Source organism: Phacochoerus africanus, chromosome 1 (assembly GCF_016906955.1).
Source record: "Phacochoerus africanus isolate WHEZ1 chromosome 1, ROS_Pafr_v1, whole genome shotgun sequence".
Classification (NCBI taxonomy): domain Eukaryota; kingdom Metazoa; phylum Chordata; class Mammalia; order Artiodactyla; family Suidae; genus Phacochoerus; species Phacochoerus africanus.
Genome location: NC_062544.1, coordinates 187,943,557 through 187,965,912, shown reverse-complemented (window position 1 = coordinate 187,965,912; position 22,356 = coordinate 187,943,557). Strand labels below are relative to the sequence as shown.

Genomic DNA, 22,356 nt, shown 5'->3' with positions numbered 1-22,356 from the left:
TTAAGTACTTATAAACCAGTTGGGAGCAAAAGCACAGTCATATTTATCATTGTATCTTTCTTGGGCTTACCACAGGGCTTATGCTTACAAATGCTGTAGAGCTGACCTAAACATTGAGTACTTTGGGTCTCCAAGTAATTACAAACTGATTACAGTGTGAATTCTCAAACTAATTACAATGTGAATTAAAAGCCTCATTCCAGTGAGGTCCTACTTTCTGGCTAAATCTGTGACACAGATTTCCCCTAGAACAGGTTAAGCATTTGCCTTGATCACTTTTTCTTCCTGTCTGCTGACCAATGATAGGGAGAACACCACTAAACATTCTGATGATTCATTGTAAGTGTGCACATCATACTTTTACCCCAATCTTTATGTGGCTAAAGTCTTAGTAGTCTCCCACACCAAAAGTCATGTTTGAAATACAATACATTAACAATCTGAAGCTGACTTAGCTGTGAAGCAGGATACCGAGAATAAAGAGATGAAATTCTAGACATTTCTAAAGAGGATCCAGCTACTTAATGGCCACTGAGGTCTTCAGTGAATAGGTGTGAATATTTCAGTGCAGTCCAACCTGAACTGAAAAGCAGTTCTTACTTTCCAAATTTAAATACCGCCTGTGCATATAAAAAAAAAGTTTCATTTATTAGTCCAAAATGTTACTACGATTGGGATCTTGAAAAAACATTCTCTTTTTCTTGGGCATGTTCTTCAGCAAAAGGAAGTTGGGAAGGGTAGGCTGGAGGATGGAACTTATGCTTAGAGGCCATAAAGTTGAGACGTCCTGTTTTCACCTCACAACAGGAGAGGTTGGGCTGAAGATGGTTGAGTTAAGTACATTTCTCTGCCAAAGTTAAGATGATGGTCCATGGGTGAACCTCAGCAAAGTCTATTCATCCACTGAAAAGCTATTTGTCTTTGGTTACTGAGGATTGTCCAAACTGTTTTCCTCACAGGTTGGACCTATTCTCCTCGCCGGGCAAGAGCAGCTCCCATTGAGAGGGTTACAGTGGGCTGTGTGGACACACTGACACTTCAGGGAACAGTTAGGTCCGTACTGGCCTGACCTGCATTCTGTGAGGGAGAAAATAAAAATAAAATAGTCTCAAATACCCTTTTCTAACTTACAGTCTTTTTACTACTATGTCTTGGAATTCAATAAGATAATGATAGGCTTGTAAAGAATTCTGGTTAACCATGTGGTATCTTTTTCCCATACTAGAATGTTATATAAGAAAAGTAAGGTCTTTAATGGAAAACAGGAGGAAGCTGGGGAGTATCAAGGAAGTTAGTGACAAAACTGAAAAGAGAAGATAGGACAGCAAGTTATATTTTTAAAGTGCCTCCTCAGAATTCAATTATTCAATAGAGTTATAACAATGCATTATGAAGGGCACTGAGAAAATGGATTAGTTATCTTGAGGTCAGAAAAAGGCAATGCTCTCCAGAATACAAAATACATGGAAACTGTCTTTAGGTTAAAACATAATTATTTGTGCTTATGTTGTTAAAAATGAAATGACTTCAACTCTTTCATCTCTTAAAATATTTCAAAAAGGCCTTAGACCGCTTGTGTAAAATCCTGCCATAGGAACTGAAGGGATATGATTATCCTTAGGTTGAACTGCACTGCAATCACAATCAGTAGAGAGATGAAGAAAGGGCATGAACAGTGTTAGCATTATCAAAATAATAAAATACGGACTAAGAAGGGTCCCCCAAACATCGCACGCGAGCCTGTGTATTTGGTCTTAGCCTGATATCCAGCAGAGAATTAGCACAGAATTAACAGATTCTGTTTCTGAAGGATTGTGAGGTTGGGAAGAAAGCCAAGCCCAGCCCATGGTTACAGAAAACGGTTTCATATTTCCTAGGCAGTCAGGCAAGACTGGGAAGTAACTCAATTTACCAATGTTTAAGGACGAGAGAAAAGTTATAGTAATAACAGTCACCTAGTGCTGTCTGTTATTAGCATTTTCCAAAATGGGTTTCTAATACATTATCCTAATTGGTTCCAACAACACCTGTGAGGTGGGAGAGGCAGTGAGATAAGCTCTCTCATTCTAGAAAGAGATAAACTCGTATGTCTTATGGGATCTCCTCAAATATTAGATTCCTGGTAAATGACCGAGCTGGATTCCTAAATTCTTAACTAGTGCTCATTCTTCATTCTGCACTGCTCTGTGGAAAGACAAAAGATAGCAAGCATATGTAGGAGAAAGCCCAAATCAGGAAATGCAAAGCTGGAAAGCAGAAAATTTAGAGATATCAATATCAAGGTATGGGTACTAGCACAAATTCTGAGTCTGTGAGCAAAACTTCATCAAATGTTTCTTTATTGCCTCAAAATTCTTTTTGCTGGGTTGGAGATTCACCCTAAATAGTCCATGAGCAGTTGGATGTTTATTTGATTTTATTTTTCCTTTCTTGGACTATGAAGATAGGTTAAGGTGGGGTCTAGCTCTTGTCTTAACTAGTTAGATTTTTTTTTTGCCTTTTCTAGGGCTACCCCTTGGGGCATATGAGCCACAGCAACGCCAAATCCAAGCCACGTCTGCGACCTACACCACAGCTCACGGCAATGCTGGATCGTTAACCCACTGAGCGAGGCCAGGGATTGAACCGGCAACCTCATTGGTTCCTAGTCGGATTCATTAGCTACTGCGCCACGACGTGAACTCCTAACTAGTTGGATTTTAGGTAAGAGATAAACAGAAACATATTATCAATTTTGCAATTAATTCTTTTTACAGAAGTTGGACATGAGCAAACAGTAATTCAATCCCTTCCTAAATCAAGAGACAAGAGATAAAAAGGGCTTTGGAGGGGGGTGCAAATACTGCTCTGAAATGAATCTTTTCTTTAAACCATCAAACTTTATGAAAATGAAAAAACAATTCTGCATCATTTCACATTTAACCTAATACCCACACCTCTGCCCAGTGTGTGGGATGATTACTTAGTTTGGTGGTAAGACGTAGTTTTCTTGTTTGAAAAAGAGTTATGAGTCAGGATCTCTCCTGAGCAGTTCAGAATCTGATTTTAATTTATAAAAATACCACATTTTCATGTTAATAATGATGTGTATTTAAGACATCTGTTTGAATGTCTGCAAACGTTAATTTACCAAGGGGGTGGGGAAGTAATCCAATAAAAAGCTGCTACATTCTTTTATGAATTAATATTATGGCTGTTTAATAGGTCCTTTACCAGAGTTCAAATTAAAATGAGGTCTTTTATCTTTATAGTGCTTGCATAGACACAGCTGTTCACAGTTAATATCACAGATGAACTGTGCCTAATTGAAAATAAAAATGCAAATAAAAGAGCCTGCAGTATGTCTGTGTAGGCCATGGGTACCCCAAAAGCTCACCATAAGAGAGGCCTTAAGTTAGGTGCCACCAAGAATGAAAAGTAGACAAGTTAATACATAGAATCCACGGTCATGTGGTGAAATACTTGTGAATGAAATTGAGTCTATGTGATAGGGAATTTAGTCTATTGAAATTCCGTGGAGTGAGGCTTTAATTTCCACCCTGTCCATAAGCTCTCCTGGTTTGGTGGCAAATTTTAAGCTCAAAACTTCCCGTTAGAACTTTCTGGAATGATGAAATGTTCCACACTGACCAATAGCTACTAACAGCATGTGGCCACTGGGCACCTGAAATAGCATGTGTGACTAAGGAGGCGAAATTTAATTCAAATTAAATAGCACCTGTGGCTAATGGACAATGCAGTTAGACAAATGAAATCAATTCCTATTCCTCTCTTTTTCTTGAGAGGCAGTAGAGTGAGGTTATTAAAGAGTCTAGCTCTGGACCCAGACTGCTTGTTTCAAATCCCTAACCTCCCAGTTGCTAGTTGTGAAACCTTGGGCAAGTTACTTAACCTTTTTGTCCCTCAGCTCCCAGCTTCCTCATCTATAAAATGGGTATGGTGATGATAATAAAGGTGCCTGGTATAAATGAAAATGCCTGGCATAGAATATGCATTCAGCAAACATTAGCTGGTTTTCTTCAGGATTCAGATAAACCACAAATGCTATATGGACTCTGCCTTTAGTGAGCCTTGCATCGGTGATGTCAGTACTATGGCTTCACCAAGATGACACGTGGATGTTTATTCCAGCAGACTTACTTTAGATTTGACAAACTTGAGGTACTTCTGTCTACCATGACTCCATGAAGAAATCAGACAAGGGAAGCAAGAATTCCTTCAACAAAAATTGGCTGAAGGCTCTCACATGCCAGACCTTGTTCTAGACATTTTTGGTAAGAGATAGGTAAACATGAATCTGACTTTTTTTTTTCCTTTCAGGGCTGCATCTTGCAGAATATGGAAGTTACCAGGGTAGGGGTCAGATCGGAGCTGCAGCTTCTGGCCTATGCCACAGCCACAACAGCACAGGATCTGGGCTGCATCTGTGACTTATACCACAGCTCACAGCAATGCTGAATCCCCAACCCACTGAACGAGGCCAGGGATTGAACCCACATCCTCACGGATACTAGTTGGAGTCGTTTCTGCTGCGACAATGGGAACTCCCTGGATCTGACTCTCAAGAAGCTTGTAGTGTGGTGAAACACAAGAATTAGAGATTTAAATTAAGCAGCTTTGCAGAAAAGTCAGTATCAGTAAGCTGCTTATTTGGGAGAGCTGAAGGATTCTGAGACAATACTCACAAGCCTTTGGCCATATTCTATACATCTACAAAAAAAAGGGAAGAAGGAAGGGTAGGAAGGAACACAAAACTCTTAATGAACCACCAGAGTTTCCTTATACTAGAATACCTACTGATATTTACGCAAACAGCATTGTCCATTAGCACCATGACCCAAAGTCTGAAGGCAGACTGCTTGGGTTCAAATCTTGGCTCTGCTTCCTCATCTGTGCCTCAGCTTCCTCATTTGTCAAACAGAAATAAGAATAGTATCAATCTCATAGGGTTGTGGTAAAGATTAAATGGATACATGCAAAGTGTTTAGTGGTGATAAGGAGTGAATGAATACAGGCCAAGTATTTCTGGCAGTCAAAGAAAGTAGTTTTATTGCTATTTCTCAGCAGCAAGGTAGAGTGGGAGATGATGCAAGGTGGCCAGAACTCTCCTGTAGCCTGGAAGGTTACTGTGGCTTTCTCAGCATTATTGAAATCCCAGGTTACATAATCATTGATTAGTGCTGAAAATGATCTTAGAAATACTTAACCTCAACCCTGTTCTTTGGCAAGTGAGGAAAGTAAATTCTGAGATTCAGTGCTTTCCTTTGGGTCATATCTGTGGCAGGGTCAGTCCTTCAGGGGTATTGTGAATTTAATATAAAACCTTTTCATCTCATAAGCCTCCATTAAGTTGAAGAGTCAATGATAAGTTAATGATTCACACTTTCTACATTCTCCTTTTTTAAAGATAATCCCTGAAGAATTAGAACTTTACATTCAAGGCTATTCTTCCTGTGAGTAGAAAGAAAAAGTATAAATCTCAATTCCCAAAGAATAGCCGAAAACTTGGTCCTTAGGAATTCCACCTGGACTGTACCTTAATTGCCTTAATTCTAGTTAATTCTCTGAATCACCTTTGTGATCATAATGTTTAACTGAATCATTTTGAGGTACTTACAAGGTGTTTTCTGTCAGCTGTGGTGCTGGTTTGGGGTACCTCTGATGTAGCAACTACATACCCTGATTAATCATATGAAGGAGAGTTGACAAGCAGTTTTAGGGTGCTGTTCTTTGAGTATCATACTCAGGATGAAAATGCTATATATTTCCAAAGAACCCATGAATCAGGGAGAGATCCTAAGGTGCTTTGGTTCATACCAGCATCACATCTGGCTCCGGTTCTCCCAGGGGGGCACAGGCACTTTCCAGTCACTGGGTGGCAGAGGCTTGCTTTTTCACAGTCACAAAGTTGACGGCAATTGTCTCCAAACATTCCAGGTGAACACTCTACCCAGGGAAGAGAAATCCTGAGAAATTAACTCCTTGAGTTTCACTGATGCACCAAAATTGAGATTAAAGTTACTATTGCCACAAGAGCAAAGTGGGATGATAAAGTGAGACTGGTTGGTTAGAAGAAGAGAGGAAAATTTTGGAATTCTCAGAAAGAAGTTTCATTTTATACACAGTTTCACACTCAGGCCTTAAAGCTGATTAACTTCAACATGGTTTGTACCTATTAGAATGTATATAAACTTTTTGAGGACAGGAATTTAAGGTATGAGACTGAGTCTCCTAGCCAAGTATATTACTTCCAATATTTTTCCTTAAAATGTTACTTACTTATTTACTGTCTATTTCTCCAGAAGAGGATAAGCTTCATATGGTCTCAGAATTTAACACAGGAAGAGGCAGATAATGAGAGCACATTGCATCAAATCATTAAATAATGACTTCCTTGGTGGCTTAGTGGTTAAGGATCTAGCATTGTCACCCTGTGGTGCAGGTTTGATCCTCGGCCCAGGAACTTCCACATGCCTCGGGCATAGCCAAAAAAAAAAAAAAAAAAAAATCGCTAAGTAGTAATTATATTAAATGAATAAGTGAATAAAAGATGAACAATACATACTATATGTAAAGTTCTAGTGACATATGAGAACATGGTATGGGGCTAATATAGAGTTCCTTTTTAAAGGCAAGAATTTTCAATCACATGAAGTCAAAATACTACTATCGTTATATTATCATTATCATTACTGTGGTGGTTGTAACCATATGCACAAGAACAAACCTAATAAAGACTAAAATGGGACTTGTAGTTGTTTACTGAGTACTGCGTGGTTTAGAGTCGCTTTGAATGGACCAGAGCTACAGAATATCTCATTTCAAACTGAGTGGTCCAAATTCTCACTTCTATATCTTAATCCACACATATGGCTGCTATTATTTACAGTGACAAATACCTAATTCACATCCTCAAGTATTTTTCATAGAGCCTTTGAATTGGTTTCAATAGCACTAAACCCAAAAGATGGCATTCTTTTTAAAGCATTTAATGAAATATTTCTCATTTAGAGTAGAATCTTGGTCTGTTGAAGATTAACTGCTTTAGCGGTGTTTTTAGACATTAAATAGTTTATCTAGAGCAGAATACAAATTGTGACCAATCAGTAATAAAATCAGGACTCATTATGTTGGCTATAGAGTGAATTTATGTTACTTTAAGGTCCAAAGTCAGAAGCTCAGGTGATTATTCCATGTTTTAGATTTGGGTTTACACGTTTGCCCTCAGATGGAAAGATCTCATGGTCACACAGAATTCTCATGTTCACATGCTGAAAAATGCCCTGGCTATACCTTTTTCACATTGGCTGCCATGGACACCTGCTGGGCAAATGCACTGTCCACTCTCTGCATCACAATTCGCTCCATTTTTGCAATCACAGATATGAGCACAATTCAAACCATAAAATCCAGGAAGGCATGCTGGAAAAGAGCAATGTCAAAATGCTATTCTGGCTTAAAGAATAAAGAAGGGGAAAATTAAAAGATATGCTCTAGGTTATTTGTTTTCTAGGACCAAAGAAGTAGAGGAGGGCAAAGAGTTGGAAAGTAAAGAAAAACTGCATGGAGAAGCATACTGACAATATTTTAGTCATTAAGATATGTGCCTATATCACACCATTCTCTCCACCTAGTCTAGAAAAGTCCATCAGAAAATTTAAAATACCTTCAAGTAGATAAAATTTATTTGCTGTAATGTGCTATAGTTTGACAAGGACTTTTACCCTCTAATAACCTAGACACCTAAACTAGCAATGTTTTCAAACTTTAGACCTAGGCTAAATTTAGTGAGAATTTTAAACTCTTTAAATAAATAAGAGAGTATCTGTGGAAGGTGATTCACACAGCTCTTTATATTTGAAGTCCTTGGAATGGATGGCAGAAGTGGGCCTAAGAGAAGAGGGTGAGGAAAAGAAGGAAGGAGGAAGGGACTAGAAGACAGAGAATGTGGTGCATGTAGAGTAGGTTCTGTTTTAAAGTCAGTGAAATTCAAGCTTCAAAAAATTTCCCTAGAGAACCCATAGGATATAATATAGAATTGTTTTTTAGTTAAGTCCAAAATAACCTGTTTCTCCTCCACAGTTGGAGAAGATCAATAGTTTTGTGGCTGATCCTCAGAAGTAATTGGTTTAGATTTAGAGAACAGGTAGTCCAAGCAAATGCACTGAATGCTAAACTTGGCCTCTGCCCAGGAAGATGCTCACCTGAGGAAGGGATGTGAAAGCTCAATTTGACTCAAAGAATTCTCACTTCCTACCTTGAGTTTTCTGTGGGGGTGTGCTCACCAGTGGGACTAGAAAGAGGATGCAATTTCCTCACCCTTCAATTATTCACTCTCTTTCTCTCTCTTGCTCTCCCTCTCACTCTTATTCTCTCCTTGCTCTTTCTCTCTCTGTGGTCCCTGGCCCCATTCCCAGGCCCCTAGAGGTGGATTTGCCAAGACTTCATGTGTGTGAATGGAGTTGCTCAGGACAAATTCAAAATTAGGAAAAACTCACATTCAGAGAAAAAGGAAGTAAAACCAAAATGAGATAAAGAATGAATTATTTTATATAATATATACTCTTCATTTTCAAATATCATTTTAACTCTTAAAAAATGAATAATAAAGGAAGAGCCAGCAAAAGTTCTCTTCTGCTTGTTCTTATACAATCATTGTTGACAATACATAAAAAAAATCTCCTTTATCTCTCTTATTTTAATTACATGTGAAACTGAGCTCATAAAGGTTGGCTTGCTCAGTGTTTCCATTTGTCTAAATAATACTATAATTCTTTCAGGTTCCCTGGCTTAGAACTTTAAAATTATCTTTGATTCCTACATCTTCCATATCTCTATGTCCAAATCAATTGCCAAATGCATTTAATTGTTCTTCCAAAATATTTTTCTGTTCATTCATTTCTATTTTAATCCCAGTATACATGTTTGAAATCCTAGACTATAGCTTTCTACATGGACACTACCAATGACTCCTATTTCCTATTAATCAATAATGTATTCACTTTACAGATGTCTTTTGCCAGAGTGATGTCCCTTGTCCGCTCAAAATGTTCCTTGATACCCTACTACATGTAGGATGAAATCTATGGGCCTTGAATAGATATTTTTCCCTCTTTCATATCTTATTCCAAATTTGAAAATAAAACAAACAAAAATTATAAGATGTTTGCTTCCATGCTCCCTGTTCCAAGAAACTTCAGAGTAGTTGGCAAGAGTTCTAAACCTCGAAGGGCTTAGTGGGATTTGTTCCTATGAAATATGTATTCTAAAACCTAAAGACAGATTGAAGAAAGTGGGACTAATTTAAATATTGTTACTATCATTACAGAGGCTTTAAAAATTCTTTACTTCTAAATAATGTTCATCACGCTTTTGCGACACACCTCAGTAATAAATGCTTACATGTAGCTTCTTATTTAATCCTCACGATAAACTTTTAAAGTAGATGTTATTATTACCCCCCTTCTCTAGACAATGAAACTGAAACTTATAGAAGTTTTGTTTATACATATTTTATACAACAGAACGAGGCCATACACAGCTAATTCTAGAGACTAGTTCTAGAAGCTATCACATCTTAATCTCTCAATTGTGTTGTACATCAGGGCTCTCTGATGTCAAGGACAAATTATTGAAAAATTCTCCCTTTTCCTAATTCTAGTTGAAAATATTGAGTCCAAATGAAGAAGTGATATAAATATATTCCAAGTAAGACTTAAGGGCAGATCTTTTAGAGTTAACCCGAGGTTAACATGAAATAAACAAGCAGTTCCTATGTCTATATTTTGTCTAAAGGCAGCCAGAGGAGAGAATGATTTTATTCAAAAAGACCAGCACCTGACTCCTTTGAGTGCATCTGCCTGTATCTACTGATGTGTCTGCCTGTGTCTACTTGTGTGTCTATCTGTGTCTACTCTAGATAATCATAGAACCTTAGAATTTTTTTTGAACAACTATTCCAAAAAGAATAAAGAAGTCCAATTACTTCATTGTGATAGTTGTCAACATTCAGAATTTAAATTAGAGCTATGAAATACATTGTAAAAATATACATTAAAATATTAAGATTATCTAATTTGACATAGTGTGAATATATGGCTTTTATGATTTAAAAACCGTTTTTAAAGCTTAAAACTTATAAACACCATGATATGCCCACTCTCATTTTCTTGGTTTACCATGTTCACAGTCTCTTCCATAGTAACCTGGGAGGCACTCGCAGCTTCCAGAAAACCTATTGCAAACTCCATTGTTCTGACACGTGCAATTAAAATGGCAGCCTGGACCATAATAACCAGGAAAACATTCTGAAAAAGAAACCACCCAGTAATAATTCTACTTAAGACAACTGAATTTGTAATAAGTTTGATGACAGAAATAAACAGAATTAATGAAAAAATAAAGGCAGACAAATCATTAGTTAACATAATCATGATAAAAGAGAGAAAGCATATAGTTTTTTAAAAATGTATAATGACCATAAATAAATGTAGAATAAGTAAAAAAATAATGCAAATAAGTATACAAATATAAATGAAATGGAAAAGTTATGGAAGACAACTTACCGAATTTGTCCTAATCTGAGACAGAAAACCTAGACAGTCTAATTATAGTAGAAAAACTATAGAGGAAATAGTAAAATAACTCCAATCAAAAAAAAAAAAAATCCCACCAGTCTTAGGCTTCATGGGGAAATTCTATAAACCTTTCCTGTTCAGATCATCAACTTACTACTTTACTATTCCAGAGCATTGAAAAGGAAGAAACATTTTAAATACATTTCATTGAGTAGAACCCCAATTTCAAAACCTAAAAAAAGTATAAAAAACTATAGCTCAATTTTACTTATAAATATTGATGCCAAATTCATAAAAAAATAATCACACAAAAACCAACAGCATATTATAAAGTAATGTATAATAACTAAGTTGTATTTATCTCAAGAATGTAAGGTCTGGCAATATTATAAAACTTACTGATAAGTTCTATCACATATATTGGCCTAAGGAAAAAAATCGTATTATTAACTTCATGAACAAATTTGAGAGACATTTGAAGAAAAAAGCCATTTAAAAGTTCAGTAAAAACATTTGAATACATTTAAAAATGAATAGCTATCATAATATGAATATTGAAATCAGCATTTTACTTATTGGGGAACAAAAACTTGAACAAATGGAAAAGTAGACCATGTTTACTTTTGAATGAATTCATATGTTAACATGTCATAAATACATTAATTTTCCTTAAAAGAATAAACATATAGGACAACAAAACAGTGAAAAATTTGATTTTTTTTACATCTAGACAATTTGATTATAAATTTCATTTGGAAGGACAAATAAACAAAAACAGTACCAAGAAACTCCTGAAAAAGAGGTGCAATGAAGTGTGGCTAGCCCTGTTAGTATCAAACATATACAGTGAAGATCTCATAACACAAATAGTATTGTATTTTCACATAAATAGGCAGATGAATAGAACAGAGCATCCAGAACTATATTTAATTGCTTTTAAATGCTTAGTATTCGATGAACCCTGCATCTCCCATCAGTGGGGAAGACAGACCTGTAAAAGCTGGATTATGATAATTGAAAAGCCACATATGGGAAAAATGGATCTATTCCTCACACTGTACAACAGGAAAAATATTTAAAATTGATCAGAGAACTGAAGGTCAAAAATGGTATCATACGAATATTAAAATAAAACATGTTGAATTCCTCTAAAACCTGAGAATGGGAAACCCATCCCTAATTATGATAAAAATTTAAAAACAAATAGAAGAAAGATATATTTTGTTACAAAAAAGGGAAATAAAACCTTTTGAATCATGCAGAATCTATAATCCAAAGATACTCTTCATGAACCATATCCCCTAGGATTCACACCCTTGCGTCATCAATTCCCCTATGGAATGTGGACTAGATCCATAACTGACTGTATCCAAGAGAATGTGGGCAAGGTGATGTTATATCATTTCCAACCCTCAGGAAGACCTGACAACTTCTGCTTTAAGAAGTCAGCCCTCATATAAGAAATCCAATTATCCTGTTGAAGAAAAAAGCCATGTAGGGATGATGGAGTAGAAAGACCCTGAACTCAGCTCCTCCTGTGGGCATACCAAAATTACAACTATTTACAGTGTAAATAGTCAATATATAGAAAAAGAAATGCAAAAGATCCTTACCTACTAGAGAAGATGATAAACATAATAATAAAAATTAAAATCAAAACTCCACTAATATAACATTTCTCGTCAAAATTTTGATAACCCCATGCGGAAACAGGTATTCTATATATTGCTTCTGAAGATGCAATATGGTGCAGCCCCACATGGAAGAGAATTTGTCAATATGTTGCAAAATTACCATTGTATTCATCCCATGACTCAGTAACTCTTGTATTTGTTTGGAATGTTCCATAATAAAAAGTTTAAATGATAGAATCAAAAGTTAAAATATCCTACACCCCCAAATGCTAGAGAATTATACAATTTAGAATTAAAAACAAAAGCAATGTGAATGCACATATTCTAAATGGATTATTACTCTGACTTAGTAGTCCCACATATCACAAAATTGATAAGCGCTATCTCTCATGAAATAGAGAGGATATCCATGTTTTTACAAATTCCATGAAAAATGGTCTTGGATGTTAGATTTAGAAGTGCTGTCATTTCAAAGTGTCATCATTCTCACTCTCAGATCAGAAACTCAGGGACAAGTCATGAATTTCCCTGAGGTACAGAGCATGGTATCAACTGAGTGGGGATTGGCATACTGGGCCTGTCCACTCCCACTGCAAGGTGCTTTCCTCTGTGCCATGCTGCCAAGTTTTGTGAGAGTCAAGTTAGTGGCAAAAGATTGTGGGTAATCACATCCATCATGATAGTATGTCAGGGTTGCAGATCTAAAGAGCTACAGCCCTCATAGTTGAAATTATCTCGGTAAGAGTTCACTGTGGATGATATTTCACTCAAGGCACCCCAAGTTCAGGCCCCAAGCACAGAATTCTCACCCACGCTCTGCCTCGTTGACCTTTCTTTCTATTCCGTCAATACATAACAATATTTCCTACAACAGTGTGCTCTAATGAGGGTGCATGCTCCCCAGTGTTGTACAAAATAATCAACTGCAGTTTGAAAAGAAAGCATTAGAACAACTACCAACATTTATCTTTTATCTATGCCTTATCAAGTTAAACCTCTATAATGCACATATTAGTGGAGAAACACAGGAATGTCCCTTCTAAATAAAAATATATTTATGGTGGTACATGATTAATATTTTCCTAATGAGGTAGAGTTTGGAGACCTCTGCCCCAGAGTCCTCATCTTTACCCCATTGCAGCTGGGCCCGCTCAATGTGAACTGGCTCTGTCCAGGGCCTGCATACTCCACCCTGCCTGCCTCAAGAACTGGCTGGCGGGGAATGGGATTTAGGTCTCAAAGGAGCTCCTTCACATTAATACTACTTCAATTACTTAAGCATTTTAAGAGTTTTCATGTGGTATTCCGGTAACAAGGTAACAAAATCAATCAATATTAACATAACACTATTTTTATTGGAAATGCAGTCATAATTATAAACAACTTTCATAAATGTCTTGGAAAATAGCCCCTTCACAGACTTCTACTATATTTTATCAACCAATGGCAGTATGCTGCAGATATTTATTAAATGAAAGAAGGTAGTAATCAACTTACCTTTTTCACAATCATTTCCTGTCCATCCAAGGGTACAGGTACAGCTCCCATCCACAGGATCGCAAAGACCACCATTTTTACAGGTACATTTTAGCTCACAATTTGGCCCATACCTTGTCTGGGGACATCCTGCAGTAAAAATAAAAAATATCAAACAGAATAAAAATGTCACATAAGCAAATATTTTTCTCTGCTTTCAGATGGAGTAATCAAACCTATACAGGAAAAACATTTTTTTAGATGTTCAAATTAAAAAAACACAACTATTCAGATGTATCCTTAGGATGGTAAATACATTACTGTCACCCATTCATATTTTCTTTATCTCTGTTAGTGTTTTTTTTTTTTCTTTTTTTATAGCCACACCTGAAGTATATGGAAAGTCCCAGGCCAGGGGTTGAAACTGATCTGCAGCTATGGTCTATGCTGTGGCCATGGCAACACAGGATCCAAGCCATATCTGTGACCTATGCCACAGCTTATAGCAATGCCAGATCCCAAACCCACTGAGTGAGGCCAGGGATCGAACCCCACATCCTCACAGAGACAATGTTGGGTCCTCAACCTGCTGAGCTACAATGGGAACTCCCATTCATTTATATTTTCATTCACTCCATAAATATTTATTGAGCTCATTGCTATATACCTGGCAGACTTTGGGAACTGGACATGCCCTGTGAGCAAACAGAGGTCAGTCTCAGACTAGCCATGGGGGACTATGTAATTAATCTCATAATCAATAAAGAAGGTGGGTCAGTCATTTGCTCCTTACTGTCTCCATGCTGAAATCTGAAAAGCATTTCAGCACAAAGTGGTGGGTAACACAAACAAAAATGCACTGGCAAGAGGAGTTAAGAAACAAGTAAGTGAAGATGACCAGACATAAGGGAAATTTACTCTTCATTGTCAGGGGGATATAACTGATGGCAAGTGCCACTAATGGGAAATAACCACTACTCACATCTCCTTGGTTTTGCCATGAAGAATATGGTTTTGCCATGAAGAATATAGTTTTGCCATTGTAGCTAGCTCATATGATTTTTTCAGAAAAACTCAAAATCCATATTTTATGTGAAATCATCCAATATTTGAAAGTTGGCAACTAATTAAAATTGTTTTATAGCACTGAGGAAGCCAAAACTATGTCAGCCAATTCAAACACATTTGTGGCTAGATTTGGCCAAAGGCCTGCCATTTATACCCTCTAGTTTATAGTATTTTTACATAATGATATTTTCCACATGAATTATCTCATTTAATGCTTACATATATTTCTCTGATGTGGGTAACAGAATTCTTACTTTACACTTGAGAAAACTGAAACAGAAATTTAAGTCTTGCTCAGGCTTAAGCAGCCAGTAAAGATAAGAACCAAGATTCAAATCTAGAACTTCTGACTTCTCTTTCTATTTTAACTCACAAGAAAGACATTAGAGACATTTTTTATAACTTGCCCAAAAGCATTTGGTTAATATACAACAAAGCACATACTTGAATTTCATTTGCATTAACAATTTCTTTCTTGCCTTTATTTAACTAAATAACTTAACAGTTTAACTGAATAAACTGCATTTAACTTTAGTATCAAATGAAAGAAGCATTTAAATTTTGTTATTTAAAAAAACAGGTACAGGAGTTCTCTTGTAGTTAAATTTTGTTATTTAAAAAAACAGGTACAGGAGTTCTCTTGTGGTCTCTTTAGGTTAAAGATCTGGTGGTGTTACTCCAGCAGCTCAGGTCCCTGCTGTGGTGCAGATTCAATGGTTCAATCCTTCGCCACATGCTGCAGGCACGGCCAAAAAAAATTTTTTTTAAATAAAAAAATAAAAACAAGACCAAAAAACAGGTACAGTTGTACAATTAATGGTGCAATCATTATCATATGTGTTTTTGCCTTTAAGACAATTAAGCAGGAGTTCCCGTCGTGGCGCAGTGGTTAACGAATCCGACTAGGAACCATGAGGTTGTGGGTTCGGTCCCTGCCCTTGCTCAGTGGGTTAACGATCCGGTGTTGCCGTGAGCTGTGGTGTAGGTTGCAGACGTGGCTCGGATCCCGCGTTGCTGTGGCTCTGGTGTAGGCCGGTGGCTACAGCTCCGATTCAACCCCTAGCCTGGGAACCTCCATATGCCGCGGGAGCGGCCCAAGAAATAGCAACAACAACAACAAAAAGACAAAAGACAAAAAACAAACAAACAAACAAACAAAAAGACAATTAAGCAGAGTCAATGATATCAGGTCTTACACCATTAAAATAAACTTTCATCTGTGTCCCTTTCACCCTTCCAAAATAATCTCATAGCCAGGCTGCCCATTCATCTTCCAACCTAAATGTTTAAATTGATTGATGAAACTAGTGAGTCTGTGAAAATATGGGATGCCAAGATAAGACTTTGGGCAAAAAACACAATTGGAAAAGTGAGGAGTGTTTAGAAATGTTTCTTCCCACAGGCTTAAGTCTTAGAACAGTATTCACACAGAATTGTGTAAATAACTTCATTATTTTCTAAAAGTTATGGTAATCACATGATAAATATTTCAAACAGCATATAAAAGTAGATGATGGAAAAAATATTCCATCCCTGTGCTCTAGGTTTCCAGAATCCCTTCTAAAAAATATCACCTTGTTGTATACCTAAAAATGACACAACATTGTAAGTCAACTATACTCCAATAAAATTTTAAAATAAATAAATTAAAAAATAAAACACATCATTGCTACCAGCTTTTTTATGTATCATAGGTTTCATTTCTTTCAAAAAGACTTACCCCTGACCACTCAACCTGAAATTTCAACGCACCTAGCACTCTTAAGCCCCAGTGCATCCTCTTTTTTTCTCTGTTACCATGGATTTTATTCTGTTAACTTATAATTCATTTATTAATTATAAAAATTAACTTTTTTTATATTAACGTCATGACCACTGCTTTATTTTCACTTACATGTGTTTGGTATGTCTGTACCCACTTATTTACATTCATTTTATTCTGAAATCTTTTTTTGTCTTTTTAGGGCTGCACCTGTGGTATATGGAAGTTCCCAGGCTAGGGTCAAATCAGAGCTGCCACTGCTGGCCTATGCCACAACCACAGCAATGCCAGATCTGAGCTGCATTAACAACCTACACTGCAGCTTGTGCAATGCCAGATCCTTAACCCACTGAGTGAGGCGAGGGACGGAACCAGCATTCTCATGGAGTCTACGTCCAGTTCTTTTTTTATTATTATTATTATAGTTGATTTACAGTGTTCTGTCAATTTCTACTGTACAGAAAAGTGACACAGTTTATATATATATATATTCTTTTTCTCATATTATTTTCTATCATGTTCTATCACGAGAGATTGACTATAGTTCTCTGTGCTATACAACAGGACATCATTACTTATCTATTCTAAATGTAACAGTTTGCATTGACAAACCCCAAACTCCCATTCCATTCCACACCCTCTCCCTCTCCTTTTCCCTACAATGGGTTCTTAACCTGCTGAGCCACAATGGGAACCCCCCCTAATTTTTTTTCTTTTTCTTTCTTTTTTTTTCTTTTCTTTTTTTTTTTTTTTTTTGCTGCACCCATGGCATGTGGAAGTTCCCAGGCCGGGGATCAAACCAGAGCCACAGCAGTGATGAGGCTGAATCCTTAACCACTAAGCCACCAAGGAACTTCTGGAGACTTTTTCTTTCCAAGCTAAGGTGGGCGTTATTTCTCTCTTGCTGTTTTCAAGATTTTTTTTCTTTTTCTATTTTCAGAAGTTTGGTGTTGATATGTCTTTTGCAGATTTATTCCAGTTTATCTTGCTTGTCATTCACACAGAGTTTTCAATCTGTAGATTTGCATTTTTTTGTTCATATTTAGGACATTTTAGTCATTATTCCTTTGACTCCTTTTTTAGTCCTGCCTTCTTTCTCCTCTCCTCTGGGACTCTGATGACATAAATATTCAAGCTTTTTTTAGTTCTGCAGATCCCCAAGGCTCTGTTATTGTTATTTTGTGGGAGAGGATTGTTTTCATTTTCCTCACTGTTGTTTAGATTGGGTAATTTCTATTGATTCATCTTTGAGTCCCTGATATGTTCTTCTGTTCTCTCCATTCTGCTAGTAAGCCCAAACATTGAGGTGTTTTGTTTGTTTGTTTGTTTGTTTTTAGTCTTTTTGCTATTTCTTGGGCCGCTCCCTCGGCTAATGGAGGTTCCCAGGCTAGGGGTTGAATCGGAGCTGTAGCCACCGGCCTACGCCAGAGCCACAGCAACGCGGGATCCGAGCCGCATCTGCAACCTACACCACAGCTCACAGCAATGCGGGATCCTTAATCCACTGAGCAAGGTCAGGGACTGGACCCTCAACCTCATGGTTCCTAGTTGGATTCGTTAACCACTGCTCCACGACAGGAACTCCGAGATGTGTGTGTGTTTTTTTTTTTTAATTTCTTTTTTTTTTTTTTTAGCTCTAAAATATCCATTTGGTTCTTATGTCCCTTAGTTATTGCTGAATTTTCTATTAAAAAAAATTGTCTTAGGCACATCCATAGTCGCTCACTGAATCATTATCATGATGGCTTCTTTAAAATTCTTACCAAATAATTTTAACATGAGTGACATCTGAGTGGTGGTGTCTGCTGATGTATTTTTTTTCTTATATAAGTTGAAATTTTCCTGGTTGTCGGTATAATGAATAATTTTTTATTGAAACATGACATTTTGAATACTATAGCATGAAACTCTGGATATCATTTAAATAATCTGTTTTAGGAGTTTACGTTGTGGCTTAGGGGAAACAAATGAGACCAGCATCCATGAGAATGCCGTTTCAATTTCTGGTCTCACTCAGTGGGTTAAGGATTGGCATTGCCGTGAGCTGTGGTGTAGGTTGCAGACGTAGTTTGGGTCTTGTGTTGCTGTGGCTGTGGTGAAGGCCAACAGCTGCAGCTGTGATTCCACCCCTGGCCTGGGAACTTCCATATGCCATGGTGAGGCCTTAAAAAAGCAAATAAATTAATAACAAATCCTCTGCTTTAGTAAGTTTTCAATGATCCTGCATTGGCAAGGAAAAGAGGTTCATCAGTTAGATGTTGAGGTCAAAGTGCCCACACAGACTCTAAGGGAGCACAAGGGGTTCATGCTCACTGGGTTGGGCAAGAATCCCAGCTCCCCACAATACCTCTGCTGATACCTCCTGACAGACGGCTAGGAGCGCCTTCCATGGCTCCCCACTCACCCTCAACCAACACTGCATGGGGTGGTCTTATTTCTGCTTGGTGGTTGTGAAAGGCAGTCCTGACTGCCTACTAGACCCCTCCGACACCACCCTAGCACAGAGGGATGTGGTCTTCTTACATCTGGTAGGGGTGGAAGTTCATGCTTACATCATGTTTTCCACTCTCACTGGCAGGAATGAAAGTCCCAGTCACATAGGCTTTCTCTCACCCCATCCTGGTGCAGGGTGAAGGGGGCTCATATAATCCAGAGGAGATTGAAGGGTGGACTCCTCACTTGGCCTTTGCTAAAGGGGTCAGGATTAAGGAAACCATTTATTCTGTTGGATGGAAATAGACCCTTATTGCCTAAGAGTCTCTGTCTCTCTTGGCTGTCCTTTTCCTGATCTTTCAGTTAGAGAAAGCAAGCTTATCTTAGATCTTTTATGGTCTTCACCCATTGGCCATTCTGGGTTTCTGGCTCTCCAGACCCCAGTTCAGGGTATGTGAAAGGAAAAATAAAACCCAGGATACTCACTGTCGTGGTGACCACAGTTGTAGCAGGTCTGCCATCCTCTCCACACGTCAGAGAGGCTTATGTTTTCTCTCTAGTGTCTAGAATTTTTACTGTGTTTAGAAGGAGGAAGAGGAAAAAGTGTGTGTATTCCAGCTATTCTAAGTGAAAATTTTATATAATCTAGATTATATAATCTTATAAAATATAAAAATATAAGATTATATAAAAAATATGATTATAAAATATAAGATTGTATAATCTAGAGAATCTTCTTTAGACACTGCACATAATATATTGAATAATACATATATTGTTCAATAAAATATAATGAATTTATTTAGTATATATTAACTCTCTAGGATGACTGGTGGTGGAATTAATGTAATTTTGCTTATTTATTTATTTATTTATTTGGGCTACACCTGCAGCATGTGGAAGTTCTCAGTCCAGGGATCAAAACCACACTACAGTTATGACCTGCACCATAGCTGAGACAATGCCAGATCCTTAACCCATAACTTCCTCTCTGAATTTTTCTCATTCCTTTTTTCACCTGATTTTGCTTGCTGTATTTTTCTTCTTAAATTCTCAATTATAGCATTCTAAATTCAAGCATTTATGTTTATACACTTAAGCATACTTATTGAGCTCTCATATTTAAACACTGTTTTGACACAATTTGTCCCTCCCATTCCACAAACTTTAATGAAGACATAAGATCAAAATACTTATACTCCTCCACCTTCTCGTCCCTTTCAGCTTATGCTTCTGATGCTAAAATCTCAACATTTTTAATCATGCAAAATATTTATATATCTTACACAATGTAACCATAATTCTCACATTTGTTTTAAACTTAGCCTTAATTAAAATAGATTTAATACTCAATTTAACACTCAATAAATGACTTTTTACCAGAGATTTTTCCATGTATTACTTGGTTGATGAATTTATCTTCTAAGTTCTTCAAAATACTTTATGGCTACTCTATTCCAGGTAACTTTTGATTATTAAAGTTTGTTGTTTATTTTTCATCATGTTATACTTGAATAACAGTGTAACTGTAAAAAAAAAAATACTTGAGATATATTTTTCTCTTGAACTTTGTAGGCTCTGATAGCCATATACTAGCAATAAACACTGCTGTGAGGGATCGGGCCAGAATGATTTCCACATCTCTTCATATGAGATCTCATGTTTTTTCTTATATCCCAGTAGGGTTTTCCCTCCCTTATGATCAGTCCTAACTGGTATTTCTAGGGATAGAATGAATTCATGTAATGTGTAGTATCAGATCTTTCATTTTAGAGAAAAAAATCTTGATTATATTTGAATATTTTCTTTTCCATTTATACATTTGCCTGATTCTTTTTTCATTCCATGTTGTCACTTTCTTCAAGTATATTCTCCATGCATGTGGCTGTCGCATCAATGGATTCCATTCTCCCATTACTTGCATTCAATGTGGTCTACATTTAATATGATGCGAGGTTTAATTTTAATTTTCATTTCTACTTCTTTCTGAGCTCTGCCAGCTTACTTTTTCATTTCCCTTTGTTGTCTTTTCATTTATTCCATGAACGCTTGTATATCTGCACTGCACTCACAATTTATAGAGAACATTTTTTCATTATGTCCTTCACATACTTGGAAGAAATTCCAGTTAATATTTCTGCTATGGGCTCCATAACAAAACGCTTCTGCTCCATGTCTTTCTGCTTTTTGTTTTCCTATTCCTTTTCTCCTTTCTCCTTCTTACAGAATTTGCATTAAAAATCCTTCAAATGGTTTCATATTTTGTTTCTAAGATGAGGGAAGGATCTTTTCATACACCAGTTTTTGGGGGGTTTTGTATGTGTATCAGATTTGATTTTTGTGTACCTGCAATTTTTAGGAGGTAGTATGGATCTGGGACTAGAAAAAAATGATTTTACCTATTAGGATGCCTCTTTGGTCCAGAGTAATACTCCATATGACACAAAGTCATGAGATGTGTGTATGTGTGTGTTGGCTTAGCCTCTCTTTAGCTGCAAGGCTGCTGCTGACAGTCCACAGAGCCCCCTATATCCTAGTGAAGAGTTGAAAGATAATATGTCTGCACTTCTTGGTTTTATCCCACTTTCCTACCACTCTGTGATGCCTTGTGGAGTTTAGGAAATCTCCTGCAGCCTGCCCATGCATCCAACTCTTTTTTTTCAACAAGGGGTCGTTAACTTTGCCCTTCCGTGTGTGCCATGGAGAATCGGCTGGTCCACTCAAGAGCTGGAGGGACTCAGGGTCCTCTCTGCATGTCTTTTCATGGAACCTGATAGTTCTTGTGTTATTATGACTACTATTATGATAATAAATAATAGGAGTTGGGACAAGAGAAGTCTTGCAGTTTTAAACAAAGATCATGTGTTTTTTATTTCTTTTTCTTTTGTCTCTCATTTTCCTTACAGTTTTCAGTGGGCTTCTGAAAGTTGAGGAGGACCTAAAACTCCAGTTCTTGAAACTAGACCCCTCTGACACACAATTTGAGGTTGTTTTACAAAAGTTAGCCAAAGTTAGTTTAAAATTTGCTTCTAGTCAAGAGTATGCATAAATTATTCTTTGTTTTTGTTTATAATTTTCATTTATCCCAGTAGACTGTTTCCTATATATTTCTACAGGAGCATGTACTTTCATGTTATTAAAGTGACATTTAAGAAGAAAAGGTTGTGAGAAATACCCATTTAATTATATGCCCTGGCAACGCATCTGCCTTCAGAGTTTAGCTTAGTGCCTTGACAAACATGGTGACCCTGCCATCATTGTTACCTTGCTGACACCTGGCTCCCATTTGGCCAGGGGGACACTGGCACCCTCCAGTCACAGGGTCACATTGTCCTGAGCCACAGGAACACCGTTGGACACAATCCTGCCCATAATGATCTTTAGGACAAGCTGCAGGAAGAAGCAA

At 37.1% G+C, this 22,356-nt stretch overlaps 1 protein-coding gene across 1 annotated transcript in view; it reads right to left on the bottom strand.

Annotated features, from left to right (window-relative positions):
* Positions 1 to 629: 629 nt before the first annotated feature.
* Positions 630 to 22,356, bottom strand: part of LOC125110881 (multiple epidermal growth factor-like domains protein 6) — a 587,667-nt gene continuing 565,940 nt past the window's right edge. The window contains exons 20-25 of the mRNA XM_047752542.1: positions 22,215 to 22,340; positions 13,709 to 13,837; positions 10,179 to 10,307; positions 7,294 to 7,422; positions 5,818 to 5,946; positions 630 to 1,077 (exon numbers count right to left, since the gene is read on the bottom strand). Coding sequence (XP_047608498.1) covers positions 926 to 1,077; positions 5,818 to 5,946; positions 7,294 to 7,422; positions 10,179 to 10,307; positions 13,709 to 13,837; positions 22,215 to 22,340 — 794 coding nt within the window. The 3' untranslated portion in view covers positions 630 to 925. The remainder of the gene's footprint in view (positions 1,078 to 5,817; positions 5,947 to 7,293; positions 7,423 to 10,178; positions 10,308 to 13,708; positions 13,838 to 22,214; positions 22,341 to 22,356) is intronic.